This window comes from Dunckerocampus dactyliophorus, chromosome 4 (genome assembly GCF_027744805.1).
Source record: "Dunckerocampus dactyliophorus isolate RoL2022-P2 chromosome 4, RoL_Ddac_1.1, whole genome shotgun sequence".
In the NCBI taxonomy this organism is placed as follows: domain Eukaryota; kingdom Metazoa; phylum Chordata; class Actinopteri; order Syngnathiformes; family Syngnathidae; genus Dunckerocampus; species Dunckerocampus dactyliophorus.
In genome coordinates, this window is record NC_072822.1 from 1,655,556 (window position 1) to 1,682,139 (window position 26,584).

General features: G+C 42.3%; 3 protein-coding genes across 7 annotated transcripts in view; 2 read left to right on the top strand and 1 right to left on the bottom strand.

Annotated features, from left to right (window-relative positions):
• Positions 1 to 20,594, top strand: part of fbp2 (fructose-1,6-bisphosphatase 2) — a 95,115-nt gene extending 74,521 nt beyond the window's left edge. Inside the window, exons 1-8 of one of the 5 annotated variants that reach the window (XM_054773877.1) lie at positions 7,995 to 8,138; positions 8,661 to 9,587; positions 11,052 to 11,214; positions 11,308 to 11,400; positions 12,374 to 12,514; positions 12,979 to 13,116; positions 18,140 to 18,259; positions 19,214 to 20,592. In XM_054773877.1, the coding sequence (XP_054629852.1) occupies positions 11,059 to 11,214; positions 11,308 to 11,400; positions 12,374 to 12,514; positions 12,979 to 13,116; positions 18,140 to 18,259; positions 19,214 to 19,399 (834 nt within the window). In that variant the 5' untranslated portion in view covers positions 7,995 to 8,138; positions 8,661 to 9,587; positions 11,052 to 11,058 and the 3' untranslated portion in view covers positions 19,400 to 20,592. Of the gene's footprint in view, positions 1 to 7,856; positions 8,139 to 8,646; positions 9,588 to 11,051; positions 11,215 to 11,307; positions 11,401 to 12,373; positions 12,515 to 12,978; positions 13,117 to 18,139; positions 18,260 to 19,213 lie in introns of those variants that run through there. The other 4 variants (XM_054773874.1, XM_054773876.1, XM_054773878.1 and 1 more) reach the window with 4 other exon arrangements.
• LOC129179966 (fructose-1,6-bisphosphatase 1-like) lies at positions 905 to 6,703 on the top strand. The gene is made up of 7 exons (XM_054773873.1): positions 905 to 1,182; positions 3,094 to 3,256; positions 3,335 to 3,427; positions 3,492 to 3,632; positions 5,449 to 5,586; positions 5,835 to 5,954; positions 6,294 to 6,703. Exons 1-7 carry the CDS (start codon positions 1,013 to 1,015, stop codon positions 6,480 to 6,482), a joined length of 1,014 nt encoding a protein of 337 aa, XP_054629848.1. The 5' UTR covers positions 905 to 1,012; the 3' UTR covers positions 6,483 to 6,703.
• A 233-nt stretch (positions 20,595 to 20,827) lies between the features above and the next one.
• ctsla (cathepsin La) lies at positions 20,828 to 24,742 on the bottom strand. Its single transcript, XM_054773872.1, has 8 exons — positions 24,583 to 24,742; positions 23,642 to 23,773; positions 23,443 to 23,565; positions 22,284 to 22,436; positions 21,510 to 21,734; positions 21,269 to 21,437; positions 21,074 to 21,191; positions 20,828 to 20,996 (listed from the first exon to the last, which is right to left on the bottom strand). Exons 2-8 carry the CDS (start codon positions 23,762 to 23,764, stop codon positions 20,897 to 20,899), a joined length of 1,011 nt encoding a protein of 336 aa, XP_054629847.1. The 5' UTR covers positions 23,765 to 23,773; positions 24,583 to 24,742; the 3' UTR covers positions 20,828 to 20,896.
• Between the last annotated feature and the right edge of the window lie 1,842 nt (positions 24,743 to 26,584).

Sequence of the window (26,584 nt, forward strand, 5' to 3'; positions counted from 1 at the left end):
GTGACCGGAAGTAGCTGTTGTTATCGAACGATGATATAGCCATTGATGTTGTTTTGGCCTTTTATGATGACACATGTAACATTTTTAGCTACAACTTGATACATACATCGCTATACAGTTAGTATTTGAGGACGTTTATTATTGTAAGTGTTGTAGTGTACTAGTATGTATGTACTCTGTAGAAATAAACAAGTATTTGTGCTTCCTCTCTCTGAATGCATTTAGAATAAAGAACGCAAACACTACTACTCCCACTACTAGTTTTTTCAACGAGGATCATCTGAAACATAATTGAACATGCCCCTTTATTCCCTTTGGTGAGCACAAGCTGTAAAAGCAGCTGCCAGACACGCCACATGACAGCACTTGCAAAGGTCATGACTTTATTATACTGGCCGTAACGGTGAATAATGCATATACTATAAGGTTGGGGGTACTTTTGAAATAGCTTTAAAGTTGAATGGGAAACAACAGGGATAACTGCACATGATCACAATCTGGTATTTTAACAGGAAGTGTTTTCTCTCCACACTGTAGACTGCTAAGAGCTGTGGAAATAGTAAATAATGCTCAGTTTTGACACACAGAGCTGTTGTGTAATTGTACCGCATCATACTGTCCACCACTGCAAACAGCACAGTAAAAAGCATAAGCATTATTATCAGCGTACTCAAACAGCTGGACGTGTACCTAATGAAGTGTCCGGTGCAAAATGCACAGCCGTCGTTATCAAGTGTGTTTATTGCACAAGCAAGTCTTGTGCAAAGAGTCAATTCAGGCGTCTTTTGTCACGCTCACACTCTTGGCTTTATCGCTCTGTCAAGCAAAGTTCCTCCAAAAGTGTGGCCGGTGTGTGCGCGCGTCGACTGCGGGGCCACACCTTCTCCTCTCCGGCGCCTCTGGATTGGCCCTTCGCTGTCTTCACTCCCTCGGCCGAGTTCCGCGTCTCGGCTCGTTATTTAAATCCCGCAGCACTTCCTCCTTGGGGACCGAACCCAAGACCGCCAACACCATGTCCGAGCGAGGGGCCTTCGACACCAACGTGGTCACCGTGACCCGCTTCGTCATGGAGGAGGGCAGGAAAGCCAAAGGCACGGGAGAGCTGAGCCGGCTGCTGAACGCGCTGTGCACGGCCGTCAAAGCCATCTCCAGCGCGGTCCGCAAAGCCGGCATCGCCCACCTGTAAGTACCCCGAGGGTTTGAGGGTGATTGGGTTTTAAAGTCGCTTTTTTCCACCTAGTTTGACTGTTCAGGGTCCCATCCTGAACATCCACGTTGGCACAGACCGAGCAGGAGATTCTGGTTTAGCTCGCACCAATCAGGAAGCGCATACCTGAGAGGCCACGCCCACTTCCCAATAGCCCGGCCAGCGGGCTTCATCATTAATCAAATCTCTTACTGCGGAGTTACGCTGTGTTCCTAATACAAAAAGTCACAGAAAGTTACGACCATGAAGTTGAAACGTGACGAATACTAAGAAGAAAGTGGGGGAAAAGTCGTGTAATAAACGACAGTCGTAAGATTCAGATCATATAGAATTCAGCAAGAATTCAGCTGGGTTATGATGTTAAAACGTTGCCACATGAAAAAAAAGGTGTAAGGTTACAAGAATAATGCCAATAAAGTGATATACCCTTTAGAGGAAAAAGTTGTAGTGCAACTCCAAAGCCATGAAGTCGTGATGAGGGAAAAAAAACGTTATATTTCCAAAAAAGTTGTAATGAGCAAGAATGAGGTGGTGATAGGAGGAGAAAAACAGTTGAAATGTTACAAAAATAAGCTTAAGAGAATGACGTCGTTTTTCAAGGTAGTGTTTTACAAGAATGAATTGATAGGAGGAGATCAACTACAGAAAAATAAGATGAAATAAATGATAATAAAAGTGATAAAATATGAATAAACGGTTCATAATAAATAGAAAAAGGTTAGAATAAATGGAGACATTAAATAAGACAATTTTGAATGAATCGCACAATATAAAAGTAGTATGTAGTATATCTAATGAGCAATAACTTAGTGGTGATTATCAAGCAATTACAGTTCTTATTTTTTTTGCGTGTTTGTCACACTAAAATGTTTCAGATCATCAAACAAATGTAAATATTAGTCAACGACAACACAACTGAACACAAAATGCAGTTTTTAAATTAAGCTTTTTATTATTAATGGAGAAATCAATCCTAACCTACATGGCCCTGTGTGAAAAAGTGATTGCCCCCCCCCCGTTAAAACATAACTTAACTGTGGTTTATCACACCTGAGTTCAAGTGGAAAAAGTTATAAAGCCATTTCTGAAGCTTTGGGGCTCCAGCCAACCACAGTGAGAGCCATTATCCACAAATGGCCAAAACATGGAACAGTGGTGAACCTTGCCAGGAGTGGTCGGCCAACCAAAATGACCCCAAGAGCACAGCAACGACTCATCCGAGAGGTCACAAAAGACCCCACAACAACATCCACAGAACTGCAGGCCTCACTTGCCTCAGTTAAGGTCAGTGTTCATGACTCCACCATAAGAAAGACACTGGGCAAAAACGGAGTTCCAAGACCAAAACCACTGCTGAACAAAAATAACATTAAGGCTCGTCTCAATTTTGCCAGAAAACATCTTGATGATCCCCAAGACCTTTGGGAAAATGCTCAAAAGTTGACCTATTTGGAAGGTGTGTGTCCCATTACATCTGGCGTAAAAGTAACGCCGCATTTCATAAAAAGCGCATCATAGCAACAGTAAAATCTGGTTGTGGTAGTGTGATGGTCTGGGGCTGTTTTGCTGCTTCAGGACGTGGAAGACTTGCTGTGATAAATAAATAACAACAATTTTGCTGTATCTTGGTTAATACGCAGGTCACATTTAAATGGAGCGTTGGTGTTTTTTCAGAAGGCTTTGTAGGCGCAATCGGTGTGTCTTTACTGTACTTCCTGAGAGTGTACGCTCACAGGCGGCTAATCAACATATCAAATGGCAGCGTCAATCAAAAGTAAAGTTTTGAAACAACTAAAGAATGTCTCCAGGTAGCATTGTAACGTTGGAAGTGTGCCTGCCCGTGGGTCCTCATCCTTACTGTACCCGGTCATCTGTGCCTACACCAGCTACGGCATCGCGGGCAGCACCAACGTGACGGGCGACCAGGTGAAGAAGTTGGACATCCTGTCCAACGACTTGGTCATCAACATGATCAAGGCGTCCTTCACCTCCTGCGTGCTGGTGTCGGAGGAGAACGACAAAGCCATCATCGTGGATCCTGAGACCAGGGTACCCCGAAACAAGAAAAAACATGTTTCACCTCTTCCAGTTTCTGAACCTGACCCCCCCAGCGCTCCTCCTTTTTAGGGCAAGTACATTGTGTGTTTCGACCCTCTGGATGGTTCCTCCAACATCGACTGTCTGGTGTCCATCGGAACCATCTTTGCCATCTACAGGAAGGTACGACAATCTTTGCCCGACGTCCTAAAAGGTGAAAAGTCATGTCCACCATCACGTCTTCCAGGCCACAGACGACGAGCCGTGCGAGAAGGACGCCCTGCAACCCGGTAGGAACCTGGTGGCGGCGGGCTACGCCCTCTACGGGAGCGCCACCATGATGGTGCTCTCCACCGGCCAGGGGGTCAACTGCTTCATGCTGGACCCGGTCAGTACACATATGGTCGCTGACTGGCCACAACATTAGGTACACAATCTCATGAGGTCCACTACAAAAGCCCATGTCATTTAATGCAAAGTAGTTCTGAATCCATTTCATATACGGTGTGGATACAAATTCACATCACTTTTGTAGCACGGACACCCAACTCAAAATAGATTTGGATGAAATTCAATGTGGATCAAGATCTATAGTACAGCCGTTTTTGTATACAGATATAACTCAAATAGTTAATTAAATTAGGTGTGGATCCAGATCTTCTACTGAACCTGTTTCTAATCTGCAACAATTCAAACTGTTTCCAAAAGATTTGGATTTTATTTTAAATTTGATGTAAAACCATAGAATCATTTCACTTTTGAGCACTAACTCTGATGCTGATCCAGATCCATAATCTGTAATCCATAATATTGATTCATTACTGACATAACGCCAATAGTTGAAACTGATTTGGATTAAATGCGGTGTTGATCCAAATTCTTTTTACATCATGGAAATAACTAATTGTTTCCCCCAGATTTGGATTGATTCTGGTATGGACCCAGATCTACCCGTAGATCTGTTTTTGCAACATCTAAAATCATTTCTAACAGATTTGGATTTGGATCATGATCCTGATGTTGTAGTGTAGATGTTGTAGTCACTATGCATCCTTTACACTGTACTCTTTACTTGCGTATCTTGCTTGCTTGCTGCTGTAACAAGTAAATAAAGTACATACATACATACATACATACACGTTGTTCCAGATCCATCATCTGTCATGCAGAATATTTATTTCTTACACACATACTCAATAGTTGCAAGATGATATGGATTAGATAAGTTGTCGATCCAGATCCTTTTGTATCATGGACATGACTCAAATTGTTGTGAACAGATTTGGATCAGATTTGGTGTGGGTACAAAAGCGGGATTATTTTTTCGATATGGACATAATTCAAAATGTTATGAACCTATTTGGATCAAATCTGGTGCAGAACCAGATTGATAAATGATTTTGTTAACAACTCCAATAGTTCTGAACACATTTGGATCAAATTTGCCGTGTATACAGATCTAGATCATTTTTCTGATATGGACATACAGTAACTCAAACAGTTGTGAACAGTTTTGGGTCAAATGTTGATCATTTTGATAATAACACTGATAATTGTGAAGAGATTTGGATGAAATTAGGTGTGGCTAAAGATCTGGATCATTTTTTGATATGGACATAACTCAAAAAGTTGTGAACAGATTTGGATCAAATCTGGTGTAGAACCAGAGCTAGATGATTTTGTTAATAACTCCAATAGTTTAATGCGGAATATTTATTCCTTAGACACATACTCAATAGTTACAGACTGATATGGATTAAATAAACTGTCGATCCAGATCCTTTTGTATCATGGACATAACTCAAATTGTTGTGAACAGATTTGGATCAGATTTGGTGTGGGTACAAATCTGAACTATTTTTTCTATATGGACAGAACTCAAAAAGTTGTGAACAGATTTGGATCAAATCTGGTGTAGAACCAGATTTGGATCATTTTGACAATAACTCCAATAGTAATGAATCAATTTGGATCAAATTTGGTGCATAACGAACAATGTGATCATGATCTAAATTCAGATCTGGAATCTCGATCCAGGACATTTTGGTTTTATAACATGAACAAATAGTTGCAAACTGATTTGGATCGATTCTGATCCACATCATGTTTGTATCTTGGACATCATTTTAAAAAGTCAGCATTTCAATGAAAACCAGTGCGAAACCAGCTCAAGATCAATTTTGTAACATCTGTGTGCTCGTCAGGCCATTGGAGAATTCATCCTGGTGGACCGGGACGTGAAGATTAAAAAGCGGGGCAAGATCTACAGCCTGAATGAAGGCTATGCCAAATACTTTGAGCCGGCCGTCACCGAGTATTTGCAGAAGAAGAAGTTCCCTCAGGTAATGTTGACATCCCTGCTGAGGAAAGAAGCAGGAAGTCCACTTTTGAAATTCTTGAGTGACTTGCCTGACAACCCTCTTTGTCCAAAGTTTCTTGAACCTTCACTAACGCTTTACCGTATTCCAATATTTGTCCTTCGTGTGAGTTAAACAGAGACATGAATAAGGTAGATTTGGGTGCTGGTATTAGAAAATACAGCATGACACCGATCAGGCCGCTAACATTAACTATTAACGTTGGACTTCAGGACGGCAGCGAGCCCTACGGCGCCCGCTACATCGGCTCCATGGTGGCCGACGTCCATCGGACGTTGATGTACGGCGGAATCTTTTTATATCCTGGAAATGCAAAGAGCCCAGAGGGAAAGGTGAGATTCTCACAATGACTGAAAGACTTTCAATGGACAACTCTATTCATGAACAACCACAAAGCATTTACGGCATGCATCTATACAAGCGTAGTCCGCCGTCCACTGGATTTAAAATGTAGGATCTTTGTTGCAACATCTTACATTGCTTCAGCCAAATGTCCTCAACATGACGGCGTGACATCACATTTAACTCATTCAGCCCCAGCCTTCAGTCCCATCCATTTTAGACGATTTTGTAAATACGTTGTTGGGATCAGGCGCTGGGGTTTATAAAAACGTATAACTGCGTCTTTGGTATTGAATGAGTTAAAAGCACCGACTTCCGCTTCCTCACAGCTGCGTCTGCTGTACGAGGGAAACCCCATGGCCTTCATCATCGAGCAGGCAGGGGGCGCCGCCTCCACAGGCTTCCAGAACATCCTGGACATCCAGCCGGAGAGCATCCACCAGCGGGCCCCCGTGGCCATGGGCTCCCCCGACGACGTGGCGGAGTACGCGGCCATCTGCCGCAAGCACGCCAAGTGAGAGTCGGCATGGGAGCGCTTTCCAAGCGGCTTTTAAAATCCAAACAATGTATTTTATTGCAACCCTCCTGTTGCTTGTTGAAGGACTTCATGAAGAAAATACGTCCCACCATGAATGCACTGGAAACATGAAGACATCATCACAATGCTCACACAACAAAAGGACCAAAAGTCATTGTGATGTTTCATAATGTGAACAACCAAAATGCAATAAATCTGACAAGTTGGCGTGCGTGTGCTCTGTGTCATCCTTGCAGTGCCGCAAAGCAGCTCATGTTCTTATTGCTGTGCTGCACTGTACTTAGCCGTCGGGGCTGGAGCTAACTTGAATAATTATGTGGAGTACATGAGAAAGTGGAAGGAAAAATGTAGGGCACAACACCGTGGCAACAGAACCAATGTTGTAATAGCATGCAGAGGGGGCTAACGGTGCTGGAGGCGAGCTGACTCAAAAGATCATCACAGTGTGAATACCTGACAGAAAATCACATTCAATCCACATTTTTGCCAACATTTTGGCTTCTGATCAGCTGATGAACAGCCTATTTCACTATCACGCTTGTTTGCAATACATTGCAATAAATGTTTTTGTCTCACTCCCATTTCTTCCTTTTGCACGTTGAAGCTCAACTTAGAACCTCCTTAAGATCCAACAGTGCAAAATGGAAATCATTCTTTTTTTCAACCGGTCTTAAAATTTGCATGATACATCTCTGCCAAAGTGTGTACTTCCTACACCGGAGTAATCGCATGACTTACCGGAGAGGTCATTCACTCATCACATACAGCAGAACCCCGCTATTCGTGGGGGTTACTTTCCAAGACCTCCACCGCAAATAGTGGAAAAAACAAATAATACCCATAAAAATTCCTATTTTGGATACTCTAACCGCTGCCAGCATTTAGTGTTTGCGATCCAATGCATTTTCAATGGAGTTGAACACATTAGGAAACAATGTGCAGTTGCACAACGTCACGTCTTGCCAAAGCGTCTTCCTGCTGGAAAATGTTGAGTGAGTTGACCTGTGCGACAGCGCCCTCTCTGGATTCATAGCTGCAGCACTCTACAGACAGCGCCATCACAGCACTCTCTATTTAAGTTTAGAGAGGAAAGGATGCGGTAGTGTTTCTTTAAAAAAAGAGACATCGCCCACTGGTGGCCTGGTGTGCCTATTACAGCCTTTTCGCTAATTGTGGGTGTGTTTTAGGTCTATCCATGGAACGCTCAGAAAGGCAAAGAATAAAAGCAAACTCCCTGTTTTGTTGTGTCGGTTTGTTAACATAAAGCCCCAGCAGCTGACACCTGACACCAACAACACACACGAGTGCACAGCCCCCCACAAATAGAACCCACTCGCTCTCCCTCACACCCACTTCCCTTCCTCGCCTCCGCCGAGCCAGCACTATAAACCCGCGGCCCGCCGGGAACCGCCACCATGTCGGACCAGTCCGCATTCGACACGGACGTGTGGACCTTGACCCGTTTCGTCATGGAGACGGGTCGGCAGGCGAAGGGGGCCACCGGCGAGCTGACCCAGCTCATCAACGCCATGCTGACGGCTATCAAAGCCATCTCCTCGGCCGTGCGCAAGGCGGGCCTGGCCCACTTGTGAGTACCGGAGCCTGCGCTGGATCCAATGCATGAATGCACGCAAAGGTCAGAGTTCAGCAGGAGGACATTAGCACAGAGATCAGGTGAAGGGCAGCTGCCTTTCTGGGCTTTGACTCGGTAGCCAACGTGGGAGTAAGATTGGATTGTGTTTTGAATCATGACCCGTGTGACGCTCAGCTGCGTGTCAACATCGCAATCTGGAAGCCATTCAGCAAATTTAAGATAGAACGCTGATTTCGTAACGTGTGGGATTGTTGAAACATGAAACATGAAACATGAAACATGAAACATGCGACTCATGAGAATACAAATACAAATACATACAAACGTTTACATGGCATTAGGTGACTACGTCTAGCTTTTTACGTTTCAATTCATCATTAAAAATGATCACATTGAGATTGAAAAAAGTCACGTTTTATTTTTATTTTATTTTCATATATTATATATTTTTTTCATTTGATGTATATATTTATATTATTTCATTGTAATTATTGTAAATCATGGAAAACTATCAAAAATCGACATTATTTTTATTTTTATCTGTATGCCGCTTCTCCTCACTAGGGTCGTGGGGGCATGCTGCCGCCTATCCCAGCTGACAGGCGGGGTACACCCTGGACTGGTGGCCAGCCTATGGCAGGGCACATATAGACAAACAACCATTCACACTCACATTCATACCTATGGACAATTTAGAGTCTCCAATAAAGCTAACATGCATGTTTTTGGAATGTGGGAGGAAACTGGAGAACCCGGAGAAAACCCACACGCACACGGGGAGAACATGTGAACCCAGGTCTTCCCTATCTCCAGACGGTGACTGTGTGGCCAGCATGCTAACCACAAGACCACCGTGCGGCCCTATTATGATGATACAGTATATTAATACTTCCTCCATGATGGCTTTACATTTGTTCACGTATGCCTCTTGTTGCGGACAGTTAAAGCCCTTTTTGCATCCTTGTCACCCTTACTTTATTTTCCTCCTTCTTCATGGCACGAAGCCAAGATTCATTTATTCCGTCATGGCGACCCACAGCTGCATGAGTTCTACCTTCCTTCAGCATGTCCACAAATCCAACTTTTTGTGCATCTTCCTCTGCCTTTTGGGTGCAACTGCACGTGCCTTTGTCGGTGCAGAACATTCAGAGAGAAAACTTGCAAACATACAGCACTTACGCTGCTAGCATCGAACAATTATGCAAATTAGGCAAGCTGAAAGCCTTCTGTACTGTACAGTACCAGGCCGTGGGTCATTTGGTACCGGGCCGCACAGAAAGAAAAAATAATTTCCATTATTTCATTTTTTTGTTTTATTTTGAAAAGTGGCCGGATTCTCTCTCTTACATCCGTCGCACTTGACGCATGTCCATTGTGCGTGTGCTAACTTTATCTCATGCCGCACAGATAGACTACTACTGTATTTTTTACCATTTTTCTTTCACCTCATATTTGGTCTCAAATGCTGATACTATGTGGGAATGCATAAAGGTAAGTTTGGATGACTTATTGAGTGCTAATGTGCAAATTTGTCTCAAGTTAATTCATGCTAGCGTAGTGCCTTTTCCCCACTGATGCGTATAAGGTATCTGGATGGCTCATACGTCGCATCCGCCCGTGCAAGCCGCTGAAGGCAAAGAGACGCCATCTTACTACTCACATAAGAAAATAACCTCTTTTCTGATCTAGAAATATAGTTTAACAAAAACCACAGGAATAATATGTGATAACCATAATGTGTAATAACCATAAACACATACACACACACACAGAAAAAAACAACAACACTGAAACAAAACCATATGCTTTGGCTAAGACAATACGTTGTTTGCAATCTCAAACATACCGGTATGCATGTTCAGTAATATTATTTTCCAGAACCTTTTACATTCATTCAGCAGCAAAAAAATCAATTGTTGTTTATCCAAATGAAGGGTCATGCCGGGTCAATTGTATGCAAACTGGCTTGCTAACTGCACTGTATACAATGCCTGCTAAGCATCATGGAAGCACTGAGATTCTCCTTCCTTCAAGTAACGCAACCTTCGTCCCTTAAAGAAATACACATATCATGATAGAACAAAAAAGTACGTACATTTCCTCTTAGCTATTATAGAGCTATATAAACCTATCAATTCTGGACATACACTTAATCAGAGGATTTTACACGGTCGAAAATATCTGAGAGATCGACATTGCAAAACCCTTAAATTATCAATCATAAATCTACATTTCAATCATACTTACACGAGAAATGTTCATCCACAGCCTTTGAACTGGCGATTTGTGCAGTTAATAGCTGCACATGCAGGCATCTTAAGTCGAAATTTGTGTCCAATCCGAATTAATAAAAGAAGTTCACCACGAATGTAAAAGCTTGTCGAGAAGTGTTTCTTGCGAGTAGCAATATGGCGGCCGTGTGGCTTCACAAGTCATCGCCAATGAGCTATCCAGATATGTAATACAGTTCAGTGCTTTTCCCACACACGTCAAACAGCGACGTAATAATCTTTATGGAAAAACTTGGCTAGAACTTGAACTGGTGGATGGTGGGTCGGCATTTATTTTGTGCCTTTAATTTGATGTTATTTATGTCTTAGTTTTACACAATACATAATAAATAAGATAAATTAGATCGCTATAATGTACGACCCCCGTCCCTCCGTGGGTCATAAAAGGTTGGGGACCACTGTTGTACAGGATACATGGCATGGAGGAGATTGATTGATGGTCTACAGTCCCTCAGCCAATCGGGACGCATAAGACAATGCGGGTTCTCCCTTAGCGAACCAGGACGCAGAACACAATGCGTTCATATGCTACACTGTAAAAAAATGCACATAAAAAAATATGTGTGTAATAGCGAGGCCGTGTTATAGCGAGGGAACATTGTATATCCCAACATGCTCTTTTTCTCACGGACCTGATCGCGTCCCGATGGGTTCGTCGGCGCAGACAGGGCATGGCGGGCTGTGTCAACGTGACGGGCGATGACGTGAAGAAGCTGGACGTCCTGTCCAACGACCTGGTGGTGAACATGCTGCGGGCCTCCTACGGCTCCTGCTGCATGGTCTCTGAGGAGGACAAGGAGCTCATCATCACTCCTAAAGACAAGCGGGTGAGAGGACACGATCATCGGTACATCATGCACGTGTAGTACTGCAATTAGAATACACAATACGCAGTATAAGATGACTCCACTGTCTTCCAGGGAAAGTACGTGGTGTGTTTTGACCCTCTGGATGGCTCCAGTAACATCGACTGTTTGGCCTCCATTGGCACCATATTTGCCATCTACAAGAGGGTCAGTGCTAAACATACATCTATACATCTATATTTCTATACATCTATACACCTATACATACATCTATACATCTATATATTTATACATATATACATCTATATATCTATACGTCTATACATCTATCTGTGGCAAACTCTGGTCCTCAAATGAGCCTGCATATTCCTAAAAACAGCAAAAATAGAGGAGATTTGACTGGCATTTTTGCCTCCTGTCATATAGAGGATCATCGACTAGCGTTTTTGCAACCGATTCCTAAAAACAGCAGAATGTCCTGTCATACAGTGGATCAAAGACGAGCGCTTTTGTAGTAGGTCATTAAAAACAGCAAAGCGCTCCTGTCACATTGAGGATCTTCAACTTTCATTTTTGCAGCAGATTCTTTATCAATAACAGTGTTTCTCGGAGGATCTTTGATGAGTGTTTTTGCGGCAGATTCCTAAAAACAGCAGCATATCCTGTCATGTGGAGGATCGCTGACTGACGTTTTTGCAGCAGATTCCTAAAAACAGCAGGTTTATCCTGTCATATACTGTAGGATCTGTGACTGCCATTTTTGCAGCGGGTACATAAAAACAGTACACTGTCCTGTCGTATAAAGTATCTTTGACTAGCTTTTTTGCAGTAAAAAACAAAAGTTGTAAAAAAAACAAACAAACATGGAAGATCCTAGCATATATACAAAAAAAAAAAAAGAAAATCAATCTCATCGTTAAAACAGGACGTTAACGTGTAGTAGCGCCTCACGGCCACCACGGGGAGCCCTTGTGCTGCTCGTGAAAAGCAGCCATGTCCTGTAATTGTTTGCAGAAGGTCTGCAAACAATTACTGAGGTGGGTTGTTTGAGGGAAACACACATTCCTCCTTTTGGAGCCCAAGAAAGAACAGAAAGATGTAAAAAGTTGTAAAAGGTCACAATCTTTTCACGTTTAAAGAATAAAATCTAACATTGAAGAGCTGCTGTCGATGCACTTAGGTGTCAGAGGGCGAGCCCACAGTGGAGGATGCCCTGCAGCCGGGTGACAACATGGTGTGCGCCGGCTACGCCCTCTATGGCAGCGCCACGCTGGTGGCCCTCAGCACCGGTGACGGCCTCAACTTTTTCATGCTCGACCCAGTGAGTGTTTTCGAACATTATTCTGTAAAATAAACATTCTATCAAGCTGCCGCCATGAAGGGACCTGCCACAAGAACCACGGTGTTGTGTGAGCTTACGGCTTGGATTTCTTTGTTTTGTGGTTGGTTTCTACACACTTTAAATTTGATCATGATGTGTAGTGCATGAGAAAGTGGAAAGGGTTTGTTTATGAACACATGCTCGTTTATTAACAAGAATATCGCAGCAACAGAACCAATGTTGTAATAGCAGTGATTAATAGTGGCCATGAGTTCAAGGGTAACACTCGACTTTCACACCAGCAGCTGAACAGCAACATTTTAAAGCGCATGCAGAGGTAGATAAAATGATGGATACAAAACAGCCACTGCCATCCTGTGGAGTTCATAAAAAACACTCACCCGACGTTTATAGTGGACATGACTAATTGACAGGAGGCGTTCATTTTGTTTTGTGTCCCTCAGGCCATCGGAGAGTTCATCCTGACCGAGAGGAACGTCAGGATCAAACCCCGAGGAAAGATCTACAGCGTGAACGAGGGCTACGCCAAGTACTTCCACGCCTCCGTCAACGACTACATCCGGCACAAGAAGCACCCTGAGGTAGGCACACCCGTCCAGACGCCATCTTGATGCAACACGATAACCGCACCATAAACGAGAACAAACGTAACCATTTTGCCGGCCTCCATATATCGACATGTGCATGCGTGTTTGTTTTCCTCCTCTCGCTCTACCAATCAGGCTTAATGACAAGAGAGTTCACTCTGTGCATCTGTGTCAGCACCTGGGTGTGTTGGTGCTGTAGCGGAATGAACGGAGAGAGCGAACCCTCCTGTCTGTCTGTCAGTCTCTTTGTCACGGTGGGTGGAGGCGGGGTCGCTGGCGAGTGCACATAGAGTGGTGCAAGTGAGGAGTAAAGCATTTTGCCGCGGCTGTGCGTGTCATTTATTTATGGCACGCCTGAAAAGAGTAACGACTACTTTGAGCGCTTTTTACCCCCAAACCATGCACTTGGCACGCAATCTGTGACCGAAAATGTGACCAAGCTGGTCAAGCAGTGTTTACGTCTAGTGTTCACGTGCGTTGTTCCCGCGTGGGTATGCGTTGTCACCACCACCTAGCGCATCCGGGAAGCAGTCCTGACATGATTTGGTCCCGAGTGGCGTGACGCCACGCAACAGCAGGCATCACGTCTGTAGCTTCGCTCATTTGTGTTCCTGTTGAGGAATAAAACCCAATGGTCATTATTTATTCAAGGGCAATTTTAGTTTTTACATTTGATTATTGTGTGTAGTTTTTCTTGGAGTGTTTTCTTCTTCACAGAGGGGGGTTTGTCTTTTTTTGTTTGTCTAATTTATTTCATTTCATAGCTTTTGAAAGTCCAATTCCAATGTTAAATACGCTTAAGAAATGCAAGTTTATATCCTTTGACACGGTTTACACGCATTATTATCATATTTCATATATTATCATTACATGAACTCATTCACTCCCAGCCATTTTTCCAAAGACATCCCCTTCAGTAGCGGCCGTTTCAGACCATTTTGACTGATTCAGGGCACACAGAACATTGTGTTGTATGGTTTATAAACATGGAACCTACCAGAAGAAAGATGAGAAAAAAGTTAGTTCCTACCTTTTTCCGTTCTTTAGTCATGAGCAGTAGAACATAGCACGTTTCAGGAAAATATCAGTTCCTGACTAAAAAAGCATAACTTTCACTTTGACACACATTTGTTGCTTTTGTGACAGCTCAAATATCTAAACTGTACTACAAGATAAACAACACAAAAAAGGGTTGTTTTACATGAAAATAACAATTCATTTGCAAATGTAACACCTTCATCTATTTACAACTTTCACATTTGGAACTAAACCGTGTGTGTTTTCCTGAGTAGCCTTGCCAGTGCTTGCTTGAGAATGGCGGCAGGGCAAACATGTGGCTGTCAGACAGTCGGGGGGTGTGCGCTTGCAGTTCCACTTTATGTTGGGTCGGCTGCCAAAAAAGACATCCTCTTCCTCAGACGGCGCACACTCAGCACTTTGCCTTCCACTCAGCAGCAGCGGCATCACGGCTGGCCGTGCGTGACGCGGCGTGTGACCCGGTCACATGATCACACCTGATGAAATACTGTAAGCGCTGAGGCAAAAACCAAGACGCCTTGTAAGCATATTTTCAGCATCCCGAGTCTGACTCCAATGACATGAAACCCGGAGAAGCCACAAGTCTTTTTAGTACAGTCCTTTAAGAGTTCTTTTATAATGAATACAGAGCAGGCATTTGGGGAAATTCATACGTTGATAATAAATCAGTATCGTCAGGGCTCCAGACTAACTTGTTTTTTTTTTTTATTATTAGGAGCACAGTGGCCCCTAACTTCAAATTTTAGCAGCGCAAGCAGAACACACAAAATGGACCTGCGTTTATTGTTATCATTTGGTATCGTTTGCGGCCTAACAAGCCTTTGCTTGGGCGTTATTGATCCCTGAAGTTCAAAATTAGTGGCAAACGTCACATGAATGAAGTTTTAAGTTTCCAGTCTAAGTTGATTTTTAAAAAGCCAAGCAGATTTACTGGTCGCACACGCACGAGTAGAGGAAAAATGAGCACACAACAGAGGACTGGGGCCACACTAAGGAAAAAAATAATCTGACATTTCAGGAATAAAGTCGTAAATTTACATGAAAAAACCTGCAAATATGAGAATAAAGTTGGAAATTTACGAGAATAAAGTTGTACATTTATGAGAATAAACGTGTAATATTACGAGAATAAAGTCATAACTTTACGAGAAAAAACTCGCAATTATGAAAATGAAGTTGTAAATTTTCGAGAATAAAGTTGTAACTTTACAAGAAAAATTTGCAATTATTCGAATAAAGTTGGAAATTTATGAAAATAAAGTCTGAAATTTAGAAGAATAAAGTTGGAAATTTACAAAAATAAAGTTGTAAATTTACGAGAAAAAACTTGCAATTACGAGAATAAAGTCATGACTTTACAAGAAAATACTCGCAATTATTAGAATAAAGTCGTACATTTACGAGAATAAAGTCGTAACTTTACGAGAAAAAACTCATCCTATTATGAGAATAAAGTCGTAAATTCACAACAATAAAGAAAAAACTCAATCAAGAAAAAACTCGCACATATGAGAATAACGTCATGAATTTAAGAAAATAAAAGTTGTAAATTTACAAGAATAAAGTTGCAACCTTACGAGAAAAAAATGTACGAGAAAAAAAGTGGTAAACGGGCGGGGCTTATGTGACCTTTGGCCTTGTGTTTTTCTTTCTTTTCCTTGGGAGAATGAACAGAATAAGATTTTCATTGCATGGTATAACTGCTGTTTTACCATGCACATGACAATAAAACTCTCTTGAATCTTGAATCTTGAATCTTGAATCTTGAAGGAAGGCGAGACGTGAGACGGGCTAGCCCTGCTAATCTGTTCGTGCTCATACTGCTGTGTTTTGCTGCCATGTTGTAAATAAAAGCTTGCCGGAAGCAAGAGGAAAGTTTCCTTCCTTCGTGAAGTTAGTCGGCGGCCTAGGAAGAAGGAACGTCTGACACGTACGACACGTACGACACGTACCACACGTAATCTGACCACTTTTTGTCTCACTAATTTATTCTCCTAATATTACGAGTTTTTTCTTGACTTTATTCTGGAAATCTCCGTTTTTTCCCCCTCAATGTGGCCCGACCACGCCATCGTATCGAGCGCGTCTGCCTGGCGTCCTTCCTGCCAGCTGTCGCTGTCCCATCTGCCTCGTAGACGTGATTGGCCAACTGATTTTTGTCCCAGGCTTTCGGTGTGTCCATCAAAGCTCATGTCGTTCTTTCCTATTTCCACATTTATCTACGTTTATCTATATTATTATTTTTTATTGCCATCCACTGCTTGTTGAAGTCTGCCTAGCAACAAGAGCAGGAAAAAGAATGCAAACTAGCATAAAAGCTGCGTTATATCTGTTTGTCTCAGCATTCCTCTTTCTTTCTTTCTTTTTACTTTTTCCATTGGTTCATTCCTCTGGATGACTGGATGACTGTGTTTTTTGGATGTGTTGCACAATGCGTGAGTGAGTCAGGAAATACAGCAGCACATGTTCAGTCTTCCCGTACGATGCCTGCGACGTGACTCAGCGAGCACATGACCGCGTCACCTTGACACGCGTGCAGTGTTACAATCACCAACACTGTATCCGTATTATTTATGAAGGAACACTCCTGTAATCATCATCATAATAATGATAACAACCATGCAGCCTTGTTTCACCGTCTCTCTGCAACCCACAAAACACAAACACAACAATCCAATAAACAGCCTTGCAGTTCTTGACAGACTGTTCTTTCCGAAGGGGGGTGGGGTTGTTTACCAGCTCCTGATGGCGGACTTTGACCACTTTGTTGTTTCTCAGCAGCTTTGCAGCCCTAATACAACCAGCTTGCCCCCCCCGCCTCACGAATGCATTCATGCATTTCAACAAAATAAAACACCGCTGAAGTGTAATGGAGATGTGTTCACTACACCTTATTTAGGAAATGAGTGGTGTCACTCCTATTTTTAACCCCTTGTGTCACTAAATAAGGTAGTCCAAATATTAGCGCTCGGTACGGCCCCATTATTTTATATTTGTTTTTTTTTAAATATTGTTTTATTTGATATTTTTTGTTTTTTGACTGTATCACTACATTTCGTGTCAGGTATTTTTACATTTGACGTATGTGTTGATTAACAGGGATGCTTATATCGTGAGCTCATTTGCAGCAAAAAAAGGATATCTAAAATACTTCAATCAATGGAAAAATGATAAGTATATTTTCATTCTTTATTTAAAAATGATTAATTTTCATGTTATTTTTATTTTAACAATAATTTTCCAAATATTTTATTTATTTATTATATTTATTCAGGCCGCACGGTGGTCTAGTGGTTAGCACGTTGGCCAACACAGTAACAGCTTGGAGATAGGGAAGACCTGAGTTGGATTCTCCCCTGGGCATTTCTGTGTGGAGTTTGTATGTTCTCCCCGTGTGTGTGTGGGTTTTCTCCGGGTACTCCGGCTTCCTCCCACATTCCCAAAAACATGCAGGTGAGGTTAATTGGTGACTCTAAATTGTCCATAGGTATGAATGTGAGTGTGAATGGTTGTTTGTCTATATGTGCCCTGTGATTGGCTGGCCACCAGTCCAGGGTGTACCCCGCCTGTCGCCCGAAGTCAGCTGGGATAGGCTCCAGCATGCCCCCGCGACCCTAATGAGGATGAAGCGGTATAGAAAATGGATGGATGGATGGATGATTCATTCATTTATAGTATATTTAATTTTTTTCCCCAATTCCCATTTATCATTTTGTTTTCGTGTTTTTAAATTCTTAATACACACTCTTAATACAGTATTTTCAGTGTACAATTAGATTTGTTTTCTCATTATATATTTTAAACATATGGTTTTGTATTATTTCTGTGTATATTACTTGTCATTTTTAATTTAGAATTTATTTGAAAAAATATTGTTTTTGAATGATTATATTATTTTTAAATTTAGATTATTTATATATTTATTATATATTTATATTTTATATTCCAGTACTTCTTAATAACTTGTCGCTTCCTGCAGGATGGCAGCTCCCCGTACGGCGCCCGCTATGTGGGCTCCATGGTGTCCGACGTCCACCGCACCATCACCTACGGGGGCATCTTCATGTACCCGGCCAATGAGAAGAACCCAGAAGGAAAGGTAAGGAGGCCGCCTTCCACGTATTTGCTGCTGGTTAGCCTAGCATAAATACGAGGTTTGCATCGGTTTCAGCACTTTGCCGCGTTTGTTCCATAGAACAACGGCATGAACAGAGTGAGCCCTTTTGTCAGTCATGCCGTTTCTTTGCCTAGCATACACACAGCATGCAGAAGAGCGTAACGTAGTATAAATTTAATTCGTAGATTGCAATATATTGCCATAGCCAACCATCCATTTTCTTCCGCTTATCCGGGTCCGGGTCGCGGGGGCAGCAGTCTCAGTCGGGAAGTCCAGACTGTCCAGTCCACCAAGGCGTTCCCAGGCCAGCTGTGAGACACAATCCCTCCAGGGTGTCCGAGCTGTCAGGTTAAGGGTTAGGGTTAGCAGGGTCAGGTTTAGTCATCAATTATTTTATGTGTATCGTCTCGTCTGGTGAACGGAGTGTCTCGTGACACCCCTCATAAATACTAATACTTATTTCTCAAGGTAGATTTAACCCGGCGCCATATTTAGATTGGAGCATTTTGATTACCACAGAAACCCCCGCCACACACATGGCAGTCAGCTACGTGCAACTTCACAACATTTCTGCCAGGTGCAGGTGGACTTTGAGGAACAGTTGTACTTTCTGGATAAAAACGACATTGTGTACGTTTTTAGAGGAGCAGCAGTGATGCACCAGCCCTGTGTAGCGGAAAGACGTGACCAGAAGAAGAGGAAGTGAAACTGGGGAACTTAAACACAGTCATCTCATAATTACAAATTGAGACTTGCTTTCAAACGTTTGCACTTTTCAGCCCCCGAAATTCCATTTTCAGTTAAAATCGCTGCCCCGACATTTACCCAACAGCAACCTCATGAAAACAGGTGTAAAAAAATGCTACAACGTGCATGCCAACACACTAGTTGGCGATGTCACTTGAAACCCTCTGTGCTCCTTTCTCTCCTGGCTAGCTGCGGCTGCTGTACGAGTGCAACCCCATCGCATTCCTGGTGGAGCAGGCGGGAGGCCTGGCCACCACGGGCACCCAGAGGGTCCTGGCTGTGCGACCGCAGGCCCTCCACCAACGGGTGCCCTTCGTGGTTGGCTCCCCGGACGACGTCAACGAGTACTTGTCCTTCGTCAGGAAGTACCAGTAACTGTGGACTCTTGGAATGGCATTTTGTCAAATTCGTTTTTTGGCAACTTTATTCCCACAGATGGTAGTGTCAACTTTGTGCAATAACGACAATATCTGATGTGCCTTCTGCTGCAGTACTCCAGAAAGAGGAAGTGAGTTAGCGAGGGTGCTTTCACACAAACTTGACACAACTCCAGTGATTAAAAATGAAAAGTGACTTATCGAACGGGTCATCAGTTTAGCATGTGGGTGTCTTTCGTGTCTTCATTCGTCTTGTTAGCGTGTGAATGCCTCTTTAAGTGTACTTTAGCCTGCGAGCTTGTCCGTAACGTTAAGGGGTATCACTCAAGTACTACTTATTTGATCTATCGTCTGTTTCACGTATTGCGCTACTACCGCTCTTCCTGTTTATATTTTTGCGCCCACCGCTGACCAATTGGTGAAGAGAGGGTTGTCACATGGCTTTTTGACGCATTCAGGTGCGCTTGGAATGACGATTTCTTTGGCGTCTTAGCATAGCATCTCCGGTTTCTGATATAATTGTTATTTGTAGTTATTTAATGCTACTTCACAGTGAAATTGTACTTTAGTCCGTCTCCTTTGTGGCCAGGTTTTTTAGGTGAAAGCTAAGACTCTTTAAAGTGTTAGTCTGTTTCACGTACTACTACCGTCCACCTCAGACCAATTGGAGAACAGAGGGTTGTCACGTGGCTTGTTGTGACGCATTCAGGTACTCTTGAAAAGTTGACACCAACGGCGGTTTCTTTTGTGTCGTATCTTAGCATCTGTGTCTGATGGAATTGTGATTCGTAGTTCTTTCATACCAGTTTATGTTGGAATTGTACTTTAATCCATCTCCTCTGGGGCCAGGTTTTTTTTTAGGTGAAAGCTAAGACTCTTTCGAATGTTAAGTTTAATTAAGTTCATTCCATAAACTAGCTTCAACCTCACGAAGCAACACATCAATAATCTCACGTGTGCCGCTGTTTATTGATCATGTGACATATTGTCTAGTATGTATGATGCTCCTTTAGAATTTATTGAATAGGACTGATTAGCAAGAGACAAATCAATAGGTCTGCGTTAAATGCGATACTAACAAGCTTTCTTAAATGCATCGCATGTTGTTAATTCCTAAAGTGTGCTTTAAAGTTAATGCAATTTAAAATCAAATAGAAAACAATACACAAAATAAGAGATTAGTGTTTCACACCTTTAATTGATGACACTAAACATAAAATAAAAAAACACACATTTACAAGAACAAAGACGTTTGTTTCTCTCTCCCCCCCCCCCCCCCCCCACACACACACACACACACACTGAGCAGCATATTTACAAAGAATAAAAGACAAAAACTAAAATATCTTCAATATAAAGTGGCATAAAACCAGAGCATCATTTCCCTAAAAACAGTGTGTCCGTAAAACAAGACTTCCTGTTGATGCATAGCTCCGCGTGTTTGGAATTTTCTATTTAAAAAAAAAAAAAAAAAAAACACTAGAGGGTGACGAGGTTACACTAGAGGGTAACTAGCCGCTGTGGCGATGCCGCAGTGGTTCTTGCGATCTTTGGCCATGTAGATGTAGCCTTTGTTACCCCACTTCTCGCTCCAGCTGCAGGACGACAAGGGAGGTTAGCTTCACGCCGCCACACCATAGGGACGCTAACAACATTTAGCTTGAGCGCTCACCTGTTCTTGACGATCCAGTACTTCCTGCCGTCCACGTCTTCTCCCTCAAAGCCGTAACCCACCACGAGGACGCCGTGGTCCAGCTCCTCGCTGCTGCACTCTTTCTCGTAGTAGATACCTAAAAAAGGGGTGGAGTCACGGGTTTAGCGACTGGCGACATGGTCACTGATGGCTGTTTTAGCGACGAAAACGGACCCGATTGGTAGAACTGGAAGGACTGGTGCCCGGCGTCGATGGCCACAGAGACGGGTCCCACGGCGGCCACGGCCTTCATCAGCGCATGCTCCTTGCCGCTAGGGATGTCCACGAAGCCGGTGTCGTTGGCGGAGTTGTACGAGGGGTCGTAGTGGCACGGCTGGTCGTCCTGGAATGACGCGAGCGACTGTTAGCGAGGAACCCGCCGGTTCTACACCGCTGTCGGCGTGTTGTAACTTACAGTTCCCACGTAAGGGTACGAGTCCTCGGAGTCCAGCCCGTTGTTGTCTTTGATGTACTGGAAGGCCTGGTCCATCAGGCCGCCGTTGCAGCCCTCGTTGCCCTCGGGCCGGGAGCAGTCCACCAGGTTCTGCTCGCTCAGCGACACCAGCTTGCCCGACTTGCGGAAGTGCTGACCCTCCAGAGCGCCCGTGGTGCTGAAGGCCCAGCAGGAACCGCACTGACCCTGGAGACAGAAGGGGGACACACAAAAAGAGACATTGCATTGACTGATGTCTGATTCTGTTGAGCACGGACCCCGCCTCCTGTACCAGGCTTGAGCACGGATTGCTCACACCAGTCAAACACGAAACCTATCTAGTGTGAGTGAGTGCACCATAATTGTGTGTTCCCTGAAACACAGCCCAGTCTCCTATGGTCACCGGGGACGTGGTCTACAACAGGCAGGTTTCCCCACTGTCCCATGCACCCCAAATCATTACAGTTAAACAGCTTATTGTTACACTTGAATGCCAGCTCATGTCCCCGTGTATGTTGTACATTAGCACTTTGTATCTGCTCGAGTTTCCGCCTACAGGCAAATGTGATGAGGAATATGGGGGTGGGTGAAGTGAAGTGCAGAACGCAGATAAACAAGAGGCCATCTTATCTTTCACGCCAAGCAAAACATTTACCCAAGCATGCATACAGCGTAGCGACGCTGGCTTCCTGTGGGTTTGTCATCATTTAGCCTCCCGGTCATGAAAGCGATACTACTGTGTCTGTGTTAAGATACCTGGTCCTTGACGGGGGTGACGTAGCCGTGATCCCTCCAATCCACCGAGCGCGGGGCCTCCAGGAAGTTGGGCTCCATGAAGAGCGAGCCCTTGAACTTCCTCTGGCTTTTGTGCTTGTAGCCGTTCATGATCTGCCGGAATTCCTCGTGAGGCTGCACGGGTGGATGGAGAGCAGGTTCATTAGCCGTATTCCTTACATTGTGTACCACTACCACCACCACTACCACCACCACTACCACCACCACTACCACCACCACCACCACCACATGTGTCATCAGTTCAACAAGCAAGTCATTTTATTGGCATTTTTTTCTGTAAAATGTTTATGATTTTTCCGTTGGTCTTTCAACAGGTTTTTCCTGTCAGTGAAAATGAACCGGGGGGGGGAAACATGTACAAATATTACATTTTTTTAACTATACTTTATTATTTTATGTATGTATAAAGTATTTGATATCAAAAATACAAAATTAAAAATTTAAAAAATGTTTTAAAAAATGAAATTTTAAAAATACTTTAAATAAAAAAATGCTATGTTTTGGAAAAACATTTTTTACAGTCAATAATAAACCTCAAAATATGGTTCAAATACATCCAAATGTAAAAATGTAAAGTTTGGGGGTGACAACTCATGAACAGCCAATGATAAAAGCCTCGTGAAAAAACACTGAAAAAATGTATGTATTTATTAAAATGAGATATCATGTTTTAGTGTTTTTTAATACAGAAACATGAACATTTATTAAATAACTCAAAAACAAAAAGTCATTTTTACTGTTAGACGATTTACCTTTTGAAAAAAAAAAAATCTTTAAAAATGTTTAAAATATATTTTTATTTTGAAGTTTTTGATTTATTTTTTATTTTTTTTTAAATACATTGAAATTTTGGGTGTGTATAGGTTTTTTTTTTAACTGGTAATGATCAACATTAAAACATATTTAAATTAAAAAAACACATTTATCTTCAGCATAATGATTTTTTTTAAGTTGAAGACCAAAGTCTTCTTGAATTTGTTTTACTTGAAATGTGTTTTTTTGTTGGAGAGAATGCTAAAAAAAAAAAAAAAAAAAAAAAGTATTGTGTGTTACTTTTTCCAATTTTGGACCAACACAAAAAGGTTAGACAGTGAAAGAAAGGTTGTAAGGCGGAGCGTACCATGTCTCCAAACTGGTTCATGCCCAGGCGGTACGAGTGTTTGCCCATGGAGTGCTCCAGGTTGTGCATCTCGATCTTCTTCAGGTTCTTCTCCCACACCATCCTCCTCCAGCCCTCCTCCTTCTACGAGCACCCGGAACAGCGACAATCAATAAGACGCCTCGCAAGCAGCACGATAACAGACAGCGCAACTGCTGACCTCGTGGTATTTCCTGGAGTGCCAGCTCTTCCACAGGTCCCAGTGATCGTCCAGCTGTGGGTCCAGGCTGGGCGCAGACGCGACCATACTCAGGCCCACGACCAACAGGATGAAGGGTGGCATTGCGGAGGTCTGCAGAGTAATAACCACAAAACAAGCTCTTTTAAGGGTTACAACGTTTATGCTGTCTTTTCTTCTGTACTAAGTTTGAAAAACCTTATTGCGACATGTCATCTACTACATCACGCCTATGGAGCCTCCGTATCACGTGACCCCACATCCATGACGAAGCATTAATAAAACTATCACTGCTTGTAATCATGTATACTATATTTATAACATGATAACGGTTCGTCTGCACGATGCTAGCGAGGAAAGTGGAATTTAAATGGAATTAAAAGAAACGGGATCTGGAACATTTGGGATACCGGAAACGGGCTGCTTTTCCTTTTTTGTTGTCGCCGAGTCACGGGATCCGCAGCGAAGGAAAGGCTTGCCAAAGAGACTAGGCCATCAAGACCATCCAAAGTTGGAATGGGGAAAGGAAAACGAAAAACGAAAAAGGAAAACGAAAAAGGAAAACGAAGAGTCAATGCGAAAGACTCGTCCACATTCCTTCCACTGTTATTTAACGCCAGTGAAGCGATAGTAGCTTGAAACTAGCAATGCCTGTTGTTTTTTCTTGCCAAGACGGAGACGACAACAAAGGCCGCCGAACAAATCACAATGCCTGAATCTATCAAATGCTGACAAACACGTTGGCGTATTTGTCCAAGATAAATACATTATGCCAAGATATTTGGTCAAATCCACGTTTTTCCCAACGTAATCCGTATTTCTCGCTTCTTATTGTGCGTAATGATAGTAAACAGTCGATAGATTTACTAAATGAATGGATTCAAACTGCCTCACAAATGCAAACGACGGAACGTGATACTTACTGGAAGCCCTTTGTTGCGGATTGGCGAGGAAAAATAAAATAACCTCCTTCGACCGAGACACACAAAGTTTATAAGGGCTTGAATGGCAGTTAAGACCCTCCCGCCGGGCTCTCTGATTGGTCTGTTTCTTGTTTTTTCGCCGAAGGCCCACCCTCTGTGTGATGTCATCAGGGATTCACGTGATGCATCTCTGGAATGGCGCTATGGAAAACAACACCTTGTTTATGCGGACACCTTTCAAAAAAAGTCTTTTGCTGTTATTTTTTTCGCTATAAAGAGCTTAAATTGGTTCATTTAAGTTCATGTTTGGGTAAGTAATAAATAAGTGTTAGTGTCTTAGCAGGGTCCCACTTTTACTTAACAAAAGAAAAAACACTTTTGGCTAACATTTAGTAATAAGTACTTACATAAGGTACGCTTACGTAACAATCCTAATTAAACGGGATCAAAAATTGGCAAAATAATGTCGCCAAAACTGTCCACAGTCCCGCAAGTACGTAGAAAAAGAATCAGCTGTAAGACGCATGCCAGGCCACTAGTTGGCGATGTTACCAGTAGTGAAACACGACTCACAGGAGCGTGAGAATTTTATACTGTGACTACGACAATAAACATCTTTAAAAATTACCCCCCAAAATAATCTTGGGCCAATATATATTGAAAGAAATAAAATATTTTAAAAAATAGCTCTTGGGGTCCTCCATTGAATGTTTTTTGGCGGCTGGCGCCTCGAGTGCCTTGAATTTCCCCCCTGCTTCAAGAAGTCGTGTTTGGCTTTCTTTGTGTTTGGTCATGTGCTCTTTGGTGCAGACGTAGTTTGTTCCTTCCAGCTTGCTTCAGACATGAATAATAAGCGTGGTGTTTTCCACTGTGAATATGTAAACATACAATAACTAAATCATCAATGAATGGGAAAGCATTCTTATATATTAAACATGTAAAACAACAAATACAATTTTCTATTGGGGATAATAATCATAACTACATTCAAAAGTAAAATTAAAATTAATTTTTAAAAATTCAAAATTGAACAAATGAATGGGAAAAAATTCTTATATTAAAAAAAAAAAATTTAAAGAATTTTTCAATTTTCCATTGATAAGAAGAATAACAACTATATAAAAATTCAAAGTCATTAAAAAATGTATATATATATAATATATATATGTATATATATATATTATATATATATATGAACATAATATATATACATGTCAATGAATAATAATAATAATGATATATATATATATATAAAACAATATATAAATATAGATGATTCTAAGTATACGTCTCAATGAAAATGTTCATTTTCTCATGAGGATAATAACCACAAACACAAAATGATGAAAAACAATCTCACGCAGACATCCTGATAATCATTAGGATTGTTTTTTCCTACTGAGAATATGACAAACCTCGTCAAAATAAACTGCAAAAGATATTTTAATAGGTAATATTAAGCAATATATAGAATAGTAGAGTTTGAAAGAGTAGTGAACTAGTCCACGTACACTTCCAGTACATCGATAACAAATGCTAAATCAATAATAAACGCTCTCCATTCTGTCCGATGTTGCTATTTGTTGTAATGGCGAATGTGAGCCGGCTTTAGGTTTTGGTCATACAGGTTAGTTGTTGCTAATTCTTCTTCTTGTGGTCGAGGATGGAAGCGGCTCGGGTACGCACGCGTGGAAAAGTGTGGACTTGCCGTGGACGTTGGTGTTGCTTCCCAAAGGCGCGCCATCGCCGCTGCTGTTTTTCTTTTCAAATCAATAAACGTCAGATTGTTCTCCCAGGAAGTCTTGTCACAAAGTCTGAGTGGATCATCATGTGACTGATAAGACGGAAGTCAAGACGGAGGCTTTCTTTGCCCGATAATACGGAGCGTTTGAACTTTTGCTCGCATACTTCTCTCCTCGTCTTTGAGATAGCTGAAAGAAAGCTAGCGAACTATGCGCGGACTGTATTAGCGATGTATTGCTAGCTACAGGACGTGTACTTG

What these genes read in the sequence shown, in the direction of transcription:
- LOC129179966 (XM_054773873.1), top strand. Translation starts at nt 1,013, where the DNA reads ATGTCCGAGCGAGGGGCCTTCGACACCAACGTGGTCACCGTGACCCGC. An exon ending in TCTTTGCCATCTACAGGAAG is followed by an intron (nt 3,428 to 3,491) that starts GTACGACAATCT and finishes CACGTCTTCCAG; the next exon opens with GCCACAGACGACGAGCCGTG. An exon ending in CAAAGAGCCCAGAGGGAAAG is followed by an intron (nt 5,955 to 6,293) that starts GTGAGATTCTCA and finishes GCTTCCTCACAG; the next exon opens with CTGCGTCTGCTGTACGAGGG.
- ctsla (XM_054773872.1), bottom strand. Translation starts at nt 23,764, where the DNA reads ATGCCACCCTTCATCCTGTTGGTCGTGGGCCTGAGTATGGTCGCGTCT. An exon ending in TGAACCAGTTTGGAGACATG is followed by an intron (nt 22,437 to 23,442) that starts GTACGCTCCGCC and finishes CCACCCGTGCAG; the next exon opens with CCTCACGAGGAATTCCGGCA. An exon ending in TACTGGATCGTCAAGAACAG is followed by an intron (nt 20,997 to 21,073) that starts GTGAGCGCTCAA and finishes GTCGTCCTGCAG; the next exon opens with CTGGAGCGAGAAGTGGGGTA.